At 50.2% G+C, this 18,792-nt stretch overlaps 6 protein-coding genes across 7 annotated transcripts; 3 read left to right on the forward strand and 3 right to left on the reverse strand.

Annotated features, from left to right (window-relative positions):
* The first annotated feature begins 20 nt into the window (after positions 1-20).
* Positions 21-5,013, forward strand: PV10_00953 (uncharacterized protein). Its single transcript, XM_016365096.1, has 2 exons — positions 21-342; positions 404-5,013. The coding sequence occupies exons 1-2, from the start codon at positions 80-82 to the stop codon at positions 4,647-4,649; spliced, it is 4,509 nt and encodes a 1,502-aa protein (XP_016228745.1). The 5' UTR covers positions 21-79; the 3' UTR covers positions 4,650-5,013.
* Positions 5,014-6,388: 1,375 nt separating this feature from the next.
* Positions 6,389-8,514, forward strand: PV10_00954 (uncharacterized protein; the record flags this gene model as incomplete). Its single annotated transcript, XM_016365097.1, has 2 exons — positions 6,389-6,616; positions 6,670-8,514. 2 exons carry the CDS (start codon positions 6,389-6,391, stop codon positions 8,512-8,514), a joined length of 2,073 nt encoding a protein of 690 aa, XP_016228746.1.
* A 199-nt stretch (positions 8,515-8,713) lies between these two features.
* Positions 8,714-11,109, forward strand: PV10_00955. 2 transcript variants are annotated; one of them, XM_016365098.1, is made up of 4 exons: positions 8,714-8,778; positions 8,841-8,928; positions 9,007-9,245; positions 9,322-11,109. In XM_016365098.1, the coding sequence occupies exons 1-4, from the start codon at positions 8,725-8,727 to the stop codon at positions 10,852-10,854; spliced, it is 1,914 nt and encodes a 637-aa protein (XP_016228747.1). In that variant the 5' UTR covers positions 8,714-8,724; the 3' UTR covers positions 10,855-11,109. The 2 variants fall into 2 exon arrangements, with proteins under 2 accessions (XP_016228747.1, XP_016228748.1); XM_016365099.1 differs by having other exon boundaries at positions 8,841-9,245.
* On the reverse strand, positions 11,003-13,207 carry PV10_00956 (uncharacterized protein). The gene is made up of 2 exons (XM_016365100.1): positions 12,896-13,207; positions 11,003-12,830 (listed from the first exon to the last, which is right to left on the reverse strand). The coding sequence occupies exons 1-2, from the start codon at positions 12,988-12,990 to the stop codon at positions 11,201-11,203; spliced, it is 1,725 nt and encodes a 574-aa protein (XP_016228749.1). The 5' UTR covers positions 12,991-13,207; the 3' UTR covers positions 11,003-11,200.
* A 297-nt stretch (positions 13,208-13,504) lies between these two features.
* On the reverse strand, positions 13,505-15,725 carry PV10_00957 (homocitrate synthase, mitochondrial). The gene is made up of 3 exons (XM_016365101.1): positions 15,365-15,725; positions 15,174-15,312; positions 13,505-15,102 (listed from the first exon to the last, which is right to left on the reverse strand). Exons 1-3 carry the CDS (start codon positions 15,447-15,449, stop codon positions 13,833-13,835), a joined length of 1,494 nt encoding a protein of 497 aa, XP_016228750.1. The 5' UTR covers positions 15,450-15,725; the 3' UTR covers positions 13,505-13,832.
* A 467-nt stretch (positions 15,726-16,192) lies between these two features.
* Positions 16,193-17,570, reverse strand: PV10_00958 (peptidyl-tRNA hydrolase). The gene is made up of 2 exons (XM_016365102.1): positions 17,143-17,570; positions 16,193-17,075 (listed from the first exon to the last, which is right to left on the reverse strand). The coding sequence occupies exons 1-2, from the start codon at positions 17,465-17,467 to the stop codon at positions 16,771-16,773; spliced, it is 630 nt and encodes a 209-aa protein (XP_016228751.1). The 5' UTR covers positions 17,468-17,570; the 3' UTR covers positions 16,193-16,770.
* Positions 17,571-18,792: the final 1,222 nt, after the last annotated feature.

Consider the following 18,792-nt stretch of genomic DNA (forward strand, 5'->3'; position numbering starts at 1 on the left):
TTTGAAGACTGAAACCCCCAGGACATGTCCATATGTTCAAATTGTGATACATGCTTGTCATCTCTCCGATGCTTTTGTCATGTCCAAAGGCCCGTTCGAGGTGGCCATCGCCGACCTTGAGAAATCAAATCAGCAACCAGATCTCCTTCTAAACAAGGCGGCCAAACTGATCAATGTCAATCTTCAACGACATGTTTCTTCCTGTACCGCTAATGTACTCTATCAAACAGATGCAGTATCTGCGGGCTTCAAGGAACAGTGGCTTCTGCGATGGTTGTTGAAGAAATTGACGGTTCCAGTACAGCGAGAGAACCCAGGAGATGGGTCTGCCTTCCGAGACAGGTATGCCATTTCGTATGTCTGTCAGTGGCCATTCAAACTTACTCATGATCCTCTCATCTAGTTTCATCTCGTCGCCACTCTCTTGGTCTCTCTTTTTGACTTTGACAAGCTCAATCCCCAAAGATGTTTGTCTTGAGATCCTTCAAGAACGAAAGTTCTACGATGCTATAACTCAGATTTTAAGGACAACCCTTAAGTTCAAAGCCTCCTTTCCTGGGTCGGAGACCTTGAACGACTATGTCCAAGAGCCAGATGGTCCGCCGGCGAAGAAACGGAAACTGTCGCCAGACCTACCTTCCCAGCCAAACAACAGCATACTCTGGATCCTCCTTCAAGCAACGTGTCGGTCGGTCGAACTTCTCATTCTACCTCATGATAGGCAGTCTACCGCTTCACATAACCTCAGCTCTGCCTGGACTACGGGATGGAGCCAAAGAGCGGCTCTCTTTGGAGCATTGCTTGACACGATAGCCTCTGTCGCAGCAAATCCCCTTCCATCTCAGGAACAGCGCCTTCTCTCCAACATAACTTCGACAGCAATACAACTCTGGGCTGTGGGAGGCCTAAATTCTCGAGGACAGTCCGACGACCCCAACCGTGCATTCACCTCGCACTGCCTTATGCCATCGCTCATCACGCTGGATCTTCTACAGGGACCAGAGTTTGATTCTGAGTGTTGGATGCCCGTCATTCAAAGTCTGGAGCGGCTGGTCGCCCTACATGTCATCTTACCTGGCAGGTCACTTTTTAACGAGCGCCATGCGAAGAAGTGGAAATCTATCGACAATTTGGTATACTTCGAGCATCTCAAAGGATTTCTGGCTGATTTTCAGAAAACAATCATTGACGTTGCAGCCATCAGGACCTACATCACTGAAAACTTCATGACCCCTACGAACATCTATCTACTAAAAAACCTCTTTGACATTACTCTCCGATGCGTGCCGTCTAAGGATCTGGCAAAGCATCGTTCAGAACAGACCTGGTTCGATGCCTTGTTTCTGGGTCTTGTTCACACATTATGGATTGGAATCCCCCAAGTCACTTCATCCGGTGTTGCAACATCAAGCGCGTGGTCAGGATCTTCCATCGAAATGGACTCAAGTTTGCTCATCCCTGTCGAGAGCCTTGTTGATATTGCGGTAACTCGCCATGTCAGAACATCCCTACCGGTCCTAGGCCATCTCCTCTCCGCACAACTGTCTCTTGATGCCAAGTCGACACCATGGCCACTACTTGCCAAGATATTAGAAATTGACGTCAATATCTTGCTGCCAAAGACAGGTCTGGATGCTTCAAAAGGTCTACTGGATCAGCTCTGTAGCGTCATCGAAGAAGGCAGCGCGTCTCGAGATGTCTATGCTAGTATTTCCGACACCATTATAGTCCGTCTCCTCAAAGGCTTCGCCACTTCCAGGGATATCGATGGTTTTATCTCTATCTGGCGTGAAGGTCTGCAAAATGCAATGCGCACACGGTCCCGCCAGACTCACCAATCTGATCGTACACCTACAGTCCTAGCCTGGGAGGAAATTGTTGTATTCGACGAGTTGGAGAAAGTGGTTCAGTTTTCGGCACCCTCAAGTCTTGGTCCCAAGCTTCTTGAGCGTGTCATGTCGCCTCTCCAGGCCTTGAACACCAAGGTTGGTTCCACGGTCGAGGAAATGGCAGATCTAGCCATCTTCTCGGCATATCTAAGGTCATGTTCAGGACATACCGAAAAACCATTGCTGGACGATGAACAGATAAACAATCTTGCCGTGTCTATCATCAATGCGCTAGAACGACGTTCTGACTATCAAACACAACGATGGAGGTTATGGTCCTTCATACATGATCTGATACAGTATCGACCGAACTCTCAAGCTCTTGAAACATTTCAATGCCTGTTCACTGCAAGCTATAGCTTCGTGTCACTAGAGCAGTTGGAAATCAGAGACCAAGGCAAGTCAAGTCAATTTTCGGCGAGCAAATGTCTAGAGTGTCTCGAAGCATTTTCCGTTCTCCTAAGTGGCAGCTTACATGCTCCCGCATATCGGTCGATACTGAAGACAGAGCTCAGCCATCTCGTCAAAGCCTTGCGCGACGTTACGAGAGGCACTGACAACGCCATAAGTGAAACATGGAACGGCCAGAGCTATGAATGTGATAGTGCGATCAAAGTTCTGATAGCATGCCTGGGACGACTTTTGCAAAACCTGCAAATTCTTTCGATTTCTGGAGACTTGTTTGCAGGTCTGATATCCGAGTCACTCGAAGTTCTTGGCGCTATCAAGTTCAAAGAACTTGAAGGGCCTCCAGTCCCACGCCTAGACACCTTGTTGGAAGCCATCATAATGAGCGATGAAGCCCTCAACAATCCGTCCCTACGAGCCATCATGGTCGACCACTTCTCGGATAAGGCTGGCAAGAGTTTTCAACCTGGGACGATGTCAACGTCACTCTTTCGTCAGTTGCCGCTTGCGGTGTTTAAAAAGCCACGAATCAGAAAGCTCGTCACGAATATCTTGCAGAGCTTGCAAAATGAATCTGCAGGTTTGGCAGTGGAGGAAATCAATGACCAGCTGGCTATGATCTTGGAGCTCGATTCAGTTGCTCCCGGTTCGGCAATCGATGCGAGTTCTTGGAGGTTATGGGTCGACATCTCGGAGAAATTTTCGAGCAATGTGGACCTTGATTCCTCTATGGCATCAATAGCCATGCGTAATTTGCTGTCACGAATTCTCGAAAGAGTTTGGAACCGAGCACTAGTCTCGAAGGATTCTGAGGATGTCTCGAAACTCGTGTCCTGGACGGTCAATACGATTGAGCAGCACAAGGGAAAGTACCATGATGAGATGCCTTTTCTTGCGATGCAGGTGTTCCTAAGCCAAGGTCTACGGTCAACAAGTCTCCTTGAGGATCCCGCGACAGAAAAGACCTTCGAGAAAGCACGAAGGCGATTCATCCGCATGTTGAAGCACAACTCTCGACAAGCCTCTCAAAATGGACTTGATACCAAATGTCTAATGAACCTCAAAATACTCATGGACGCTATGGCTGATGTCAAGGTGTCTACAGAAAGTGATGAATTTCATGATGAAGTCGACGCCATCGAAGACCTGATTGCTACAAGACAGCTTTGGATTGATACCAGTGTGGTACCGCTTCCAGAGGATCGACTGATGGTCTCTGTTCGACACCTGCTTCATAGCCGCGTTGAATTAGAGTCAATTCTTGGTCCGACGGAGCAGACTGTGCATTTAAGGTTGAGGGGTCTTTTCTCGGCCATGAGCCCTCAGACGGACTTGCTCGTTGACCACGTTGGCTTGCTTGCTGACAAGGTGGAGCTTGCAATCTGCGATTTCACCGGCTCAAGTTATGCTTATGCTCTCGCCTTTTTGAGAAAAGAGGGACGTGGTACAACCTTAGATTTGAGTCCCATTGCATCGGCTCTGATTGTTTCCAGGGTTGAAGAGTTCCATCTCACTCAAAACTCTAACCTCGTCTCAGAGCTGGCGGAACTTGCATGTCTCTCATCTCTGACTCGGGATTATTCTTTAACACATCTCCTTCTCGCTTTGAACAATTCAAAGTATATCCTAGAGAGGCATCCATTGGCCATCAACCAGTCGACTCTTGATCGACTTCTTTCTACTCTTTGTCAGGTGGTCTCGGCGGACGATGATACGAAAAAGTCATTCCGACAAGCACGATCCGAGCCTGAAGCAGCGGATATATTCTCGCGAGTTTGTGATGTTATTGGGGTGGTCCTCAGCAGGCACCGCCGTCGCATTTCGGATCGATATCATCTACTTGTTCCTCTCTTGCAATCGATGATGCGATGTCTTTTCTGGCCTGGGCTTCTTGCCCTGAATGCAATGCCTACGGCGACCGCCGTGAACGGGCTTACCCTGTTTGGCCAATCCTTACCGATCTGGCAGCGTGAGTCAGCTAAGGGACTCCCATCAGTGTCGTCTGAGCAATTATCCCGGATCCTGACCTCGATCTGCAACCCAACAGTTTCGGCTGCACGATCGACGAAGCGAAGTGGATTCAACGAACTCAACGACGAAACAAAAAAGGCTAGGCAGCTGGCGGGAAGACATTTGCACTACTTACTGGCCGAGTATGCCCGATGCAGCCTGGATGGACAGATCGACCCGTCTGTCAAAGAGAGCCTTATGCCAGGCTTGTTCTCGATCTTAGACGCGACTGATCAAGACCTGATGAAGGCGTCCAATGCCAGCATGGACGTGGGCAGCCGTGCCATTTTCAAAACTCTGTACAGCGACTGGTCAAAATACGGCAAATGGGACAAGAATTGAGACTGGGGAACCATAATGTGATATTCCGGTGATGTGTTGTCCTGACCGGTGAAGCCATGACGCGAAGATGAGTGGTAAAGTTTCATCTGCAGAGACTTCCAACGCCTTGCAGTATGAATTTGATCTGGTTCCGATTTCGCCAGTACGCCCTGTTAATTACATTAATACTACTAGGAGGGAACATACTCACTGGTCCGGGGGCTGCGACCATCCATGATGTCCGATATTTTGTATTGGCCTCAGAGGCGCGCATATGCAACCGTACTGAAGCATGCATCTGAGGTCGTTGTAGGAGCGATGAATGACCCAAGACGGCAGGTGAATCGTTCATTTGGCCAGTGGCTTGACTGATACTTGGTTGAGCGGATTTGTACGTCGAATGGCTCGACATGGCTTGCGTGTCTTAGGGCCATTTTTCCTGATTCAGTACTGCGCCTCGGCGCCTCCACGCATCCACCCCCTTATCGGTGAGGGCACGAGACAAATACCACAACTATCCACATGAAAGCAATTTTGGTGGGACAGCCTGATCGACTTGGATAATTTGATAAAAACTGGGAGGAGTGGACGGCGGATGTTGAGGCTGTCATGTGGCCCCATTGGTAGCCCCATCTCAATAGCACCGTACCCAAAGACTCGGGACAACACAAGACGGAACCGTGGGTGCCCAAGCTTCCATTCACCGTCTGGTACATCAAAAGTGCCACATCATTGAACAATCAATCACTCGTACTCCAAGGATGGCCCATGCCTGAGCCTGACCCTTAGCAAGGAGCTTGAGCCTACGTAAGGACCCAATGAACCCAACAAGACGATCAGGAGGGTGGTAAGATGATGATGAGGCTCAAGCCATTCAAGTGGCCATGAATAGAGAGAGTCATGAGAGTTCAGACAATAATCTGACACAGATGGTTATACAAAAGGGGCAGTGCATCGTATATATATGAGGCGCAATACCCAAGTGCCTACTATACTACTCAAGCAGGTTACACAAGGCGTGACAATCCTGGGGAAGGTCCGAGGCGACACAGGCGACAAGGGATGCCTTGTGTTAGTGAGGCTTCGAAACAGCATGGAATCATGGGAATCCAGTCCAACGAGGGGTGGACGAGGGGGTGGCTGTGGTTTTTTCCATGTAGCACAGAACATTTACGGACATTGACGGTTAGCCAAGACCCGTATTTTGAGGCTCTCAAGTCAAGTTTCTATTGGTTGTCCTCAGCACACGTCCCCGTGCCTGCTTCTTTACTCCGTGGATCGGTTGTTCCTGCTTCATCATCGCGACTGTGTTCGAGGCGGCTCTTTCCTCTTTCCTCTTTGATCTCAACAAAAGTTCCAACCCCTGCGTCTGCGCCTGCGCCCGCACCCGCGCCCGGCTGACAGACACAAAGCACGTCAACCAACCTCATCTCTTCATCTCTGACCACTCGACTCTCTTCCAGAGCAAGAGTAGACCATGCGTAGGAGCTGCAAAAGTCCCATGATGGGCTGGCATTCAATGCTTATCCACCTCCCACCCCACCCTCCTCCCTCATTTTACTTCGGAGCCCGTTGCCTCTGCTACTTCTGCGGCTCTGGAGATCAACTTGAGCCTGAGGTCGTCTTTCAGCCTCAAGTACGCCTCTCAGACAAATGCTCTTGATATTGAAGGGCAACGATAGCGCCAGGCCGCCGTATGTTCGAAAAGCTCCACGACACTTCTGGCATACTTTCTTTCGACCCTCGCCGTGTAGGATAGAATGATCGAGGGCGGCCGCAGCAACTCTTGTCCAGGTTCGTATGAACGGATCCAGGTTGGTTCTGCAAAGCTTATGGGGATGCGTGCCTCGTTGGATCAATTGCCTTTTGATATCATCCACCAGATTGCACGACTCCTTGACGTGAGGTCCTACGTTCATCTCTCACGGGCTTGTCATGCCACTGCGAAGCAGCTTCAGGATGAGTCCACCGCCAAGGCTAGCCTTAAAGTACGCTTCCCCTGCTGTCTCGTGCAAATGATTCGCTGGCTAATCAGGAACAGTCCAGCCATCCATATACTCGGTGGACCGAAGTAGCATTCCAGCAACCTCACAAGACCATGTTTCGACAGGTAATCGACCGTCTATACAACACCGAGATTGCCCTTCAAGCCTGCTCTCCATACTCTGTGAGCGTATTAGCATACACCACCACCTTCTCCTATCAACAAGGTATCGTCTGTTATGCAACCAATGGCGACATTCGTATGCTCAATTTGAATGGAAATCGCCGTGTCGAGAAGGTATTTAGCTCAGAAGCCTTTGGATGCAAGCTTGTTTGCAGTGGTCCTCTCTCCACAGCATCGAAACCAGTGCTGGAGTCCCTTGAAATATTGAGTTGTTCGTACAATCTTGTGGCTCTGCGGTGTGGTTATGGAACAGCCGGAGACTACTTGGCCGTAGTATCATCTTCCAGCACAACTGACACCGAGACAATGGACGACTCTCTCGGTCATGATTCCATTTGCCTCTACATCTCGTTGAGATCGACCGAAAAAATATTTGTGAGGCATGATTCACGCTATTTAGTATACGGTACCAATTCCGCTCGTGGATATCATGGCCATTATGAATGGCTATTGGATGTCTGGGATTTGCAGATGTCAAAGTTGGTGAATAAAGAGCCAATTCAACTACACGACATCTGTGGGTCAGACATTGGATCCACCGTCTGTTTTGTGGTCTTCAATGGTTATTTCTATGGTCTAAGCAATCAAACGAGTGCCGATTGTGAGAATGTCGACTGGACCAGCTACTACTCTCTCATATACTTCCCCCTGCCTCGACCAGACCTCAAACCCAAAGTTCACACCATCTACAGAAGGTATCATGGCGACGGTCCAATTCATGATGCCTGGACAAAGCTAGAGTTTCAGGTCGATCGTCAAACCGGCGAGCTTCTCGTTGTAGAATGTCGAAAGGAATGGATCAATGGTGGGAGTCATGCAGTGAGGGCATGCTACACGCAAGCTCTCCGCAGCGCGTGCGACCAAGATCTGGAGGATCCTTCTGGTTGTTCAGAAGATGCTCCTTCCCTGACTCTTGTCAACAAGGACAGCGACCCTCGCTCCGTGAAATCTGAGCCCGGACTGGCAAAGTACCTGCACAGTGAATCCAACATCACCGGTGACAAGAGGGAATACATCAGAACAAAGACGAAATGGAACAGTCATGATTTTAACTCGCAGTCATTTGTTGATTTGGTCAGTGAGGATCATATCTTCAAAGGCGAATGGCGCCCTCGACAACAACTCAAAATCCGTGTGGTCAGTCGACATCAGATTAGTCCGCTCTCACGAGATCCTGAATGTACGAATGATGTCTCCCAGATGGCTCACCTCGGCGTCAATGATATCGTGTCCGGGCAAGAGCGGTACTCCATCAGCCATTGCACTGTATGGCCGCCAAATGATACTCCTTCGGCAATACACAACATCCTCTGCCCTGAGGGGAAGCTGGGTGAGCTGAATGCCACTCAGGGCGATGAGGGACTCATATACATGGCTGGCCCACAGATTGGAGGGAGTCGTAAAGAAAAGCCACTCGTATTCGTCAGTTTTGACCCTACATTCGGATTTGAGGGGATGAGGAGGCTTGATGGGAATCTTGCGCGAGCCAAACAGCCGGCTGACGGGCATGCACGCAGCCCGAAACGGAAGCGTAGTTCCTCCAAGTATGTCGGTGAGAAGAGACAGAGCGGCCTATCAACGACGCCCGCCAGGAAATCACCCACTCTGGTGCAGTCATCGACATACTCTGATAGTGCCTCCTCTTCAAGGTCAAGTCACTTCATTCATGAGAGAGAGGCCATGTATCTCAGAATCTGTAGGGGTATCTGGTTGCGTTAGCAGGAAAGACATGCTAGAAATTGTATCCTCTATGCACTATGAAGCGATGATTTAGTACGAGTCATATATCAATCTCGCACGTCATGTCATGAATCAGCAAACACTCTGACGCCGCCTGTCTTGGCCAATTAGAGGCCTTCCGCATTGTTTGCGGATTTGGGTTGTCGTCTAAGTTCCAACACCTCGTGCCCCTTCAAATCTTGATATCAAATGGCAGCTGTGCCGCAGAAGACTCTGAGCTGGCTCTATGATGTCTTGAAACGAGTGTGTCCCACTGAAATAATGACCTTGTATCCAGGTTGCAGGCTGACCCCTCTTGTCTCCAGGAATACCGTGACCCAAACCGAACATATTCCGACCTCGCACATGCCCTCCACCGACACCCGGGCTTCGCTCCTCGAACCGATGTCTACAGTATGTACCATGCATTGTCTACAGAGATGGAAGATTCGGAGAAAGAAAGACACAACAGCTGACTATCCTGTGCTGCAGCCTTTGAGAATGGAGCACCGGCGCTCCTCGTCCATTTCCAAGGCACCATACCTGTGACATTCAGAGGCAACACCTATCGCTTTCCCATCTCACTATGGATCCCCCATTCATATCCATACGATGCACCGATTGTCTATGTCACACCCACCAATGACATGATGATTCGGCCGGGTCAATATGTCGGAGGGGACGGCAAGATATATCATCCGTATCTGGCACACTGGAGGGATGCTTGGGAGGTGAGCCTTAGATTTGCATATTGGACACCTATCATAGTTGTGAAGGCTAATCGTTCGACTGTTGTCACTGGCATAGAGATCCAACGTGGTGGATTTTCTGTCCATCTTGTCTGACGTCTTTGCCAAAGAACCGCCCGTCATATCCAGGCCCCAACAACAACCTCAGCAGCACCAGAGACCAGGACAACCTACACCACCTCCTGTCCCACCTTTACCAAAAGAGGTTCAACCTCAAGCTTCAGGGAGTGCTTCAGGCCTGATGCATTCCCCACAAGGTCAAGCAGGCACATCAGGGCCGCCTCCCCCTCCTCCGAAAGATCCCGTTCTGGGAGGTGGCGGTCGATCGGTTTCATCTCCAATCCTAGGAGCTACGAGCTCAACTCCTTCATCGTCTCAGAGGCCAGGTCGCTACGACGCACCACCACCTCTACCTTCGCAGACACATGGCTCGGACCAAAGTCACCAACGGCCTCCTTCCATTTATGCGAATGGAAGCACGCAACGTCCGTTGAGTGGTGTCAATTATACCCCTCAAAGGTCAAGTAGTTTAAGACAATCTCATACTGCACAATCAGCACCATCTCATGGCTTCTATCCCCAACAGTCTCAACCTCAACCTCAACCTCCACGGCCGGAGGATGCCCAGCATTACCAATACCCGCCGCAACGACCTATACAGTCACCACCTCCTGGCCACGACCTAGCTAGTCCTCCACCAATTCAGAGCTATGGTGAAAGACCTCTATCCCAGCATATTGCACCAGGACCATCGTCTCAGGGTCAAGGCTGGCAGCAGCAACAGTATCATCCTAGTCAATCGTCTAGCAGCGCGGCCGGCCAGCATTTCCAACCGCCACCAGCACAACCCCATCAACAGCAACAACAACACCCAGCACAACCCAGACCAATCCATCCTCACTATCAACGACAACAACAACACCCACCACCTCAACCCCAGGCCCAACCACAGCCCAAACCTACACCACAACCTCAGCCAAACCTCCTCGATTCACCATTCGACATCCCCCTCTCCACCATCAACCCATCCAAACCGCCATCTCACCCATCGATTCCCGCACCACCTATTCCCGTCAACCCCGAAAAAGAAGCCCTTTTATCACACCTGTCACACGTTCTGACGCAGTCCCTGCACTCGCAGATCGGACAAACAAACTCGGCACAACCCGCCCTGGCATCCCAGCAAGCCGCACTCCAAACGACAGCGTCCACACTCCACACCGAACTGACCCAACTACAAAACCTACACGCCCACCTAACAAGCAACATCTCCCACCTGCACACGTCACTCGCGTCGTCCGATAAAGTCATCCAAACATCCCGCCGGCGTGCTCAGGAAAAGGATATTCCTCACGTGAACGAAATGCTCGTTCCACCGACCGTGGTGGCTCGTCAATTATACGATGTGTCTTGTGAGGAGAGGGGCATCGAAGCGGCTATTCTGGCGCTACAGGATGGGTTCGTGCGTGGTCGAGTGGGTGCGGATGTGTGGAGTCGTAGGACTCGTGAGCTGGCGAGAGAAGGGTTTAAGAGACGGTGGATGGGGAGGAAGGTTGCGAGAGGGTTGGGCTTGGATGGTGCGAATGCTTGATCGTCATCATGGTGGATCAACTCTACTTAGCCAGCCGGTTCTGCTCATCTTGGTTTTTTCCTTTCTTTCATGATTGATGATGACCAACCAACCAATCCGACCACGACTGCCGTTCGGTAGGCATTTATCAAGGGGCAGTGTGAAGAAACTGGGTCCAAGGCGAGAGATTTTGATAGAGAATAAGAGTAGAGGTACTAGAGGTATCACTACTCACGAGATAGTTGGTTCAATGCTAAAGTGTGTGGATGATATTTGACCCTTCTCCATAGATTGCGACTCCACCGCTCGAAAATCCAAGGCAACAACAACGAATGGCTTCTCCTGGTTTCTTATTCTTGTGCCAAATTCAAGCTTTGTACAAAGTATCCAGGTATGCCACGAGAATCTGTTGCACAATACTCTTGTCAGGTAAACTGCCAGCTACGCCATAGAGCTGTGCAGAGTTTCCTTTGCCCTTTTCGATCGGTCCGCCAGCCTGTACTCGCTGCACGGCCTTTTCCTTCTCCTCTTTGACCACTGATACAAGGTCATCGATCAATGTGTCCACCGCTCCGGGCTGAGTCATCGGTAGTGTCACTGCCACGTGTACACCAGGTGGGTTTTGCAAAGAATTGAGATGCCAATGTTTCTTGGACATGGCATCAGCAATATCATAGACCGAGATGGCTGAATCGGCCGACGTAAAGGCCACCACGCTGACCAACGGATTACCAATGATAGTCAACGTTTCCTTGAGAATAGGGTGTTCCTTGATAGCATTCTGGATAGTGATTCTCGTCGACACAATCTTGTGGGTTGCCTCGATGTAACCCTTCTCACCCAGAGACATCATGCTGGCCCAGCACCCAGCGATCAAGGCACCAGGTCGGGACCCGGCTATTGACGGAGAGCCATAGACCCCACCGGACCAGTCGGGCGCGAGGAAATATTGATATTCTCGATACTGTCGGTTTCGATAAAGAATACACGAGTTGCCTTTGGGCGCAAAGCCATACTTGTGAGTGTCGACACTGATTGAAGTAACACCTGGCTGTCGAAAATCGAATCCTCCTTCATCGGCCCAAGGAGAAGGAAATCCGGCTTTGGACAAACATGGCATCAAGAATGATCCGAGGCAGCAGTCAACGTGTAAGGGGATTTTGTACGAAACAGCCAGTTTTGACAATGCAGGAATGTTGTCGACAATTCCGTGGGGATAGTTTGGCGCAGATCCGACCAGCATGATGGTGTTGGGATTGATCAACCTCCTCACCCTGTTGATATCGACCACATAGTCTGGTGCGGGACAGGCGACTTGATGGACCTTGATCCCAAAGTAACTTGCTGCCTTGTTAAAAGCCGCATGAACTGTCGCGGGTAGGATGATTTCGGGGTTGGTAACTCTTCTCTCTGTGCGAGCCTTTTGTCTCGCGGACAAGACAGCCATGAGAATGGATTCTGTACCACCGCTAGTGGTGGCCCCAGCACCTGAAGCAGGCGCATTGAACAGAGCCAATACCATTGCAACAACTTCAGCCTCCATCTTCCTGACTGCCGGGAAGACATCGGCGTGGATTGGATTAGCAACACTGAAAAGTCGCATAGCTTCGGACTGTAGATCCAACAAGCCACTCTCGCCATGATAGACGGCACCGGAGACCTTGCCCTCCTCCCATCTTGTCCTCTCCATCTCGGTCATCGACTTCAACTCGCTGCGCAACTGATCTGGTGTCCATGGCTCTTTTGGTAATTGTAAATATCTTGTGGTTCCAGGGCCGGTGGGTGCGAGCTTGTTCTCAAGGTCGCGGCGCGTCACGGCGATTTGTTTGGCAACTTGACTGCGTACACCAGGTAGCCTCAAAAATACTCGATAGGCAGATTTATGGATACTGCTAATTGCCAGAGCCAGCGAGCCAAGGATGCCGTAACCGCGAACGAAATAAAATGAACGGCGTAGGATGCCGAGGAGAAAGAAAAAGAAGACGACGTTTCGAAGGCTATTGGAAGAGTCAGTCTACCTGAGGGAGAGGGGTAGAAGCAGCGATAATGGCAGCGGACATACATATCAAGATTTCCTTTAAAGTCCCTCAATCGCGAAATGGTGTTTGACTTTTGGAACTTGCTCTGCAAACTGACTGGGAGTGGTGATGAGCCCATATTGATTGGGAGACTTCGATGGAAGCGAAGACGAAGTTGATGAGGAGTAATGTGGCTACAGTCGGCGAGACATGGGATCCGATGTTTTGCTAGCTGATCCAAGTTCCAGATGTGACCAACAGATGAGTTGGTACTACTGGGGCAGTTTTCAAGAGGTGATGTGACGATATCGAGGGGTTTGCAAGAAGAGTCACAGAGGGTGTGAGGTGAGGGAATCGTGCTCTCAGTGGACTTTTTAATGGGGAAGTGACTTTCTCCGCATGACCTGTGGATAGCATTTGGGCGATAATTCATAGGTAGGAGCGCCTGTGACACTCGTTCTTGCCACATGCAGCGCTTCCATCCCTCGGTTCTCAGGGCAGGCGCAAGGGTCGCTACTGAGGGAGGGCAGGTACTCTCGTACTTCGTTTCTCGTATTCCAGCAGCCTAGAAGCATCCCACCTTCCCTTATCCCATTATTGCATCGCTCGTTTTGAGGCTCAGTTGCACACACACCACCACCTATCGGTCAGTTCTGCTGTATACCTACATACTCAAGGTGTTCCTATACGAGTGCATTGAACATGTCTCATTTGATTCACTATCACTGGTACCATTCGTGTGGCATTGGCTTTTCCACTTTGCTTTTGAGGAATACTGTGCCAGATCCGTCACCAACGGATTTTCTAAATCTTTCCTCATCTTGCTCTGTACAATCACTGTGCAAATACGACCTTCCAGTTTTCAAAGCTGGCCCTCGTTGACGCCCATAGCCTTGTTCACATCATCAATATCAGTGGCTCTCGTTTCATCACACGTCCAAAAGGACCAGTCCGCGATTTATTTTGCCTGATCATCATCCCCTATGCCGTGATGCCGTTGGTTCGGGCCTTCTTAATAGTCTGTTCTGTTGCAACTTGTTCGTCAACCGTCTCATCCAGCTTGCGCTTCTCAGGCGCGGCCTGGTCTTCAGCCGTCTTCTCCGCCAACAGCTTCTTCTCCTTGTCGGTCATGTTGGGCAGCTCAACCATGTCAGGATTGGCCTTGCCCAACTTGATATTGCGGTGATAGGCGTGAATGATTGAATCGGCATCGTCAATCGCAATTGGTCGGATGTCGGCCAGTCTCTTGATGGCCGCCGTAACTTCCTTGTATTGTGCATCCGTCATCTCAATCTGCAGCTGTTGTGCACGAGATTTGATGGCATTCCAGCCAGTGAGGCGGGATGCAAAGTGGATATATCGGCCAATGCCAAAGTCGGAGGGATCAATGATTTCATATGTGCTGGGGTTGGCGAGAATGGCCTTGGCATGGATACCGGCTTTGTGTGTGAAGGCGCAGAACCCGGTGATAGGGTTGTTGAAGGGGATATTGACCGCCACGGCTTCAGCCACAAGCTCCTCAATGTCCTTGATCTTCTCCAGCTTGTACTTGCTCTTGACGTAGTCACGATCGGCAGTGATCATTCGAGCCATAAGGCCACCCAGGGTGGTGATACCATTTCGCTCACCAATACCCAGCACCGAGGTATCGATATGCGTAGCACCTGCTTCCAATGCGCAGTATGCGTTGGCGATAGCACAGCCAGTATCGTTGTGGAAATGTGTTTCAATGTCACAGCTAACCACGCCGCGGAGAGTTCGCACCAGGTCGTAAACTTGTCGGGGGCTGGCACAGCCGACTGTGTCTGCAATTCCAACTCGGTTCACACCGACCTTGTCGACGGCTTGATACAGAGATAGAAGGTCAACCAGATCTGATCGGAAAGAATCTTCACTCGAGAAGCGGATCTCGATGCCCTTGGACTTGACAAACTCGATGACCTCGATGGCGGTGTTCTTGATGTATGTCATGTCCTTGCCGTGAGAGTGCTCTCTCAAGAAAGACGAGGTTCCAATGACAACGTCGACGCCGTCAACACCAGTCTCGACTGCTATTCTAGCATCGTCCATGTGACATCTAATGTGGGTAAGAATCTTGGACTTCAAGCCGAGCTTGCAAATTGCTTCACAGTCCTTGCGGGATTGCTCGGAAGCTGCAGGGCTAGTCAACTCGATATAGTCTGCGCCAAACTCGTCGAGGGCTTTGGCAATCTCGATCTTCTTAGCGGTATCGAAGTAGGCATTGGCAAATCTGATCGTGTGAGCAATTAGTAACCAAGGTGGCTGACTCGGGGAAATGTCAAGGCAAATTTTTGCACGTACTGTTCTCCTTCTCTTAATGTGCTTTCAATGATCTTGAATCGGCTGACATTGCTGAGAAAATCGCCAACCGGCTGGTATGGGTTTCGGCTGTTGGGTTGAGGTCTTGACGAGGTGTTGATTCCAGTGTAGCCGGGGTGGCCTAGGTCAAGTCAGTGGCTTTGCTGGGACAACGGCTTTCGGTGGTGACTCACCAGAATCAGAGCTGTCTCCGTTCGAAACGCCGTTGGAGTGTCCATTGACACCGTTGGTCTCGACATCATCTGCGGAAGGACACATGATGAACCGGTCAGTTGAGGATCAAGGCGATGGATCAGAAACCAGGGTCAGCCACAGAACAACAGGACGTTCGTGTCTCAATGGGAGAGAAAAATTAGAATGTGAAGGTCTGAGTAAACACGAGCGGTGAGTTTGTGAGAGAAGTGATGGAAGATATGATTGATTAATGAGTCAAAATCCAAGCACGATGATTTGACAGGCGAACCTCACAAGGATCAGTCTCGCGCACACGGGTGAAAGAGGTGAATTCCGGGTACTGGATGGGGCTGGTAGCGGCGGTGGAGGGGAAAATTTTTATGACGGAACAGACGACGCACCGAGGGAATGAAAGGTTGGATTGGCAGATTTCGGTGGGCAGGGGCGACATGCCCGGTGCACCTGCACTGCACCTGCAGCTTGCAGAAAGCATCTCTGGAGCTGCGGGGGAGCCTGGGTGTTGTCAGAATTTCGAGTGTCTGACATGACGATCCGCCTGAGCCAGCATGTTTGACTCCAATATTTACAAGTCCTAAGAAGATAAGCCACCGTCAGACTATCATTTTCACCCCCCGCCGGCGAATCAAGTCCAGTTGCCCGTGTCCTCGGCTGAAAATTTCGATCCACCAATTACGATGACAGAGATGTTACTAGTCCGTTTATGGCATGCACGGGCGAGACTACCATTGACGACCATCATCTTTATTCCTTGGCCAATCTCCACAGTGACTGTCTGAGCAAGATCAATATTCGCTCAATAGCATCCATCATACTAGGGCTGATTGAGAAAGACAGACTACGAATACTGCGCTCACTGTGTCGAATAACCAAAAGGTTCTCGTTGCTGTGCTGTTTGTAGGCAGATGCAGCTGGTTGAGCGCTCTGCATGGGTGCGCTTTTGAACGCATTCCACAGTCGAAGATTCAATGCTTCACCCTTTCATGAGCCCGATGGATCCTTCTTTCCTGCCATGTGCATGGAAGTGAACAAAATCCAGTGCAATCTCAACAGTAGATTCGCAGGGACTGCCTCGCCCATGTCACCAGTCAGTCAGTTCAAGCCCACCCTGACCAGCGAGAATTGTCATCTATGAAGACTGTGCTCGGGGCACGAGGTATCATGGTGGTAGCTGACTGAGGGCGGAATGGCACGACTCTTCGTCTCAAGAGGCAGTACAGTATACAGCCGACCGCCCAAATGAAGACATCAACGGCGGGGGGAAAATCTCCGGCGTTTGGAGTTTCTGTTGTCCAGTAGCCCTGGCACTGTACTCGAGTTGATGAATCGAATACTGTATCGTCATGTCATGCGGACTGAAACCTCCATTGTCTTTTGGTATGTGATTTCATAACAGCTTCAAATGTCCCGTGACTTGGTCCACAACGCTCTTGGGGCCGAGAACACCCAATACGGTTGCACTGCCAGCAGCAATCTGAGTCCGGCCGGCGTCGTGGATGATGCGTGCACAGAGTCCAAGACTCATGGCTTGTGCTTGCAATGTCTGCAACTCTTCTTCCGACTTGGCTTGGAGTGCTATTTTAGCTTGTCCACCCCATTCCCATCTCTTGAGGAGAGGCGCCGAAGGGACATGATTGATCAAGTACTTGTAGCAAGCGAGCGTGGCATGGGAGCATTGAGCGGCGATCTTGCCTGGAGCGGAAAAATCAGCACTCCGATCATCCTGGCATGAACAACAAAGACTAAGGCGCAGAATTACCTTTTCCCATCCCCAAATCTGTTCTTACAACCAAGACTAACTTGACTTCTTCATTCGAATCCTGGAAGCTGTTCAACTCCGTGCCATCACCATCTTCTCCCGTCTCCTCATCGCCCTCTCCCTCGTCATCTGCCTCATCGCTGGAATCGGCATGTACTTTGACATCGTAGCTATTTGGCCAGCTTTTCTTGACACCGCCAGCGCTTCCTACACCCCCGAAAACCCCTATGCTCGAACCTTGACCAATAAAATAACCGGCAAGCAAGCCTAGGAGAATCGATGAGACTGCGACAGCGGCGAGGGATGGAGGGGTCTTTTCGGACATGGCGTCGGCCAGGCGGTCCGGGAAGGACGATGTTCTGACCTGCAGTCTCAGAACCCTCGGTTGGTCTTGTTCAAATACCAAGGAAGATTGCGTTCCCGTGTCGGTGTACGCCTTGTGCCCAAGAACTTATTGTTAGTGACAGGCGACATGTTGATCATTAAATTTATGTTGAAAACTTGCCAAGCTGAAATTACCTCCATCTTGGCATATTTGCACCGGACTTTCAACGCTTGAGATTGCCATAAACAAAAAGAGGGACATTGTTACGACAGGATACACTCCATCAAAGCCATCGCGGTTATCAATCCACCTTTCTTGCAGAGAGTTGCTCTGCACGAAAACTTTTGTCTATTCTGAGAGTTTGACTATACAGGCGCTACAAAATACCAGAGGGACAAGACTCTCAAGATGAGGCGCTCAATCTTTGGCGCTGACAGCCTCTTCCCAAAGAGGAAGTCCGTTTTAAAAATCGAAGGTAAATCACTTCGACGCTTGCAAAAGACTTGATTTCAACCCCAGATCTATATGATGCGAAGTGAAGCACAAAGAAAATCAGATCCCCCTCTTTGCGGCACCACCCATCAATCCCAATACTTTTTTAACAACTCTTCCTCGATTCCCTTCCATCTGGCAAATTTCGCCAATCCTATCATCAGGTAATTGGCAATTGCCCCGCCAAATCCCGGGAATCTCATGTCTGACATGTCTGCAATGATTGCTGTTTGCAAGATGCTTTTTGGCAGTCTGGTCTTTGGATCGGCCATATCGTCGTTGCAAAGACCAAACAGAATGACCAAGCTCTTCTCAAAGCCTTCGTGTGAAGGCAAGACATGGCCCTCAAACTCGACATCGACCTCGGTATCGTTGTAGAAGCGGTGGGGAGTGCCTATGGGGACATCTGCCGCCTCTCCGGGTTGGATTACAATGTTCTTGCCGTCCAGGTTGACTTGAACTGGTTGCTTGACGGCGATGAACTTCTCTGCATAGGTTGTGTGGTAGTGAAGTGGCGGGCCACCACCGGGTTTGCAAATTAATGAGGCCTCACTGCTCTTGCCACCGGTTTCATATCCATATTTGTGAAATGTGATGATCTCGCCGCTGAGTTTGTTGGTGATTGTTCTCCTCGCAGGGTCCTTGACGCCTGGTGGAATGCTTCGGTCTTTGGGGGCTGGCGGCATAGTGAGTCGGCTTTTGCGGAACAGAGGGTCTTGGATTCAAGTACTGTTTATACAAAGATGCCAGGAGATGGTTGTCCTGCCTTGGGAGCGGACTGTTGTCACCTTATATGCTAATCTGTGTAGAGCGTATGTGACAGGACTCAAATT

This window comes from Exophiala mesophila (assembly GCF_000836275.1).
Source record: "Exophiala mesophila strain CBS 40295 unplaced genomic scaffold supercont1.1, whole genome shotgun sequence".
Taxonomy (NCBI): domain Eukaryota; kingdom Fungi; phylum Ascomycota; class Eurotiomycetes; order Chaetothyriales; family Herpotrichiellaceae; genus Exophiala; species Exophiala mesophila.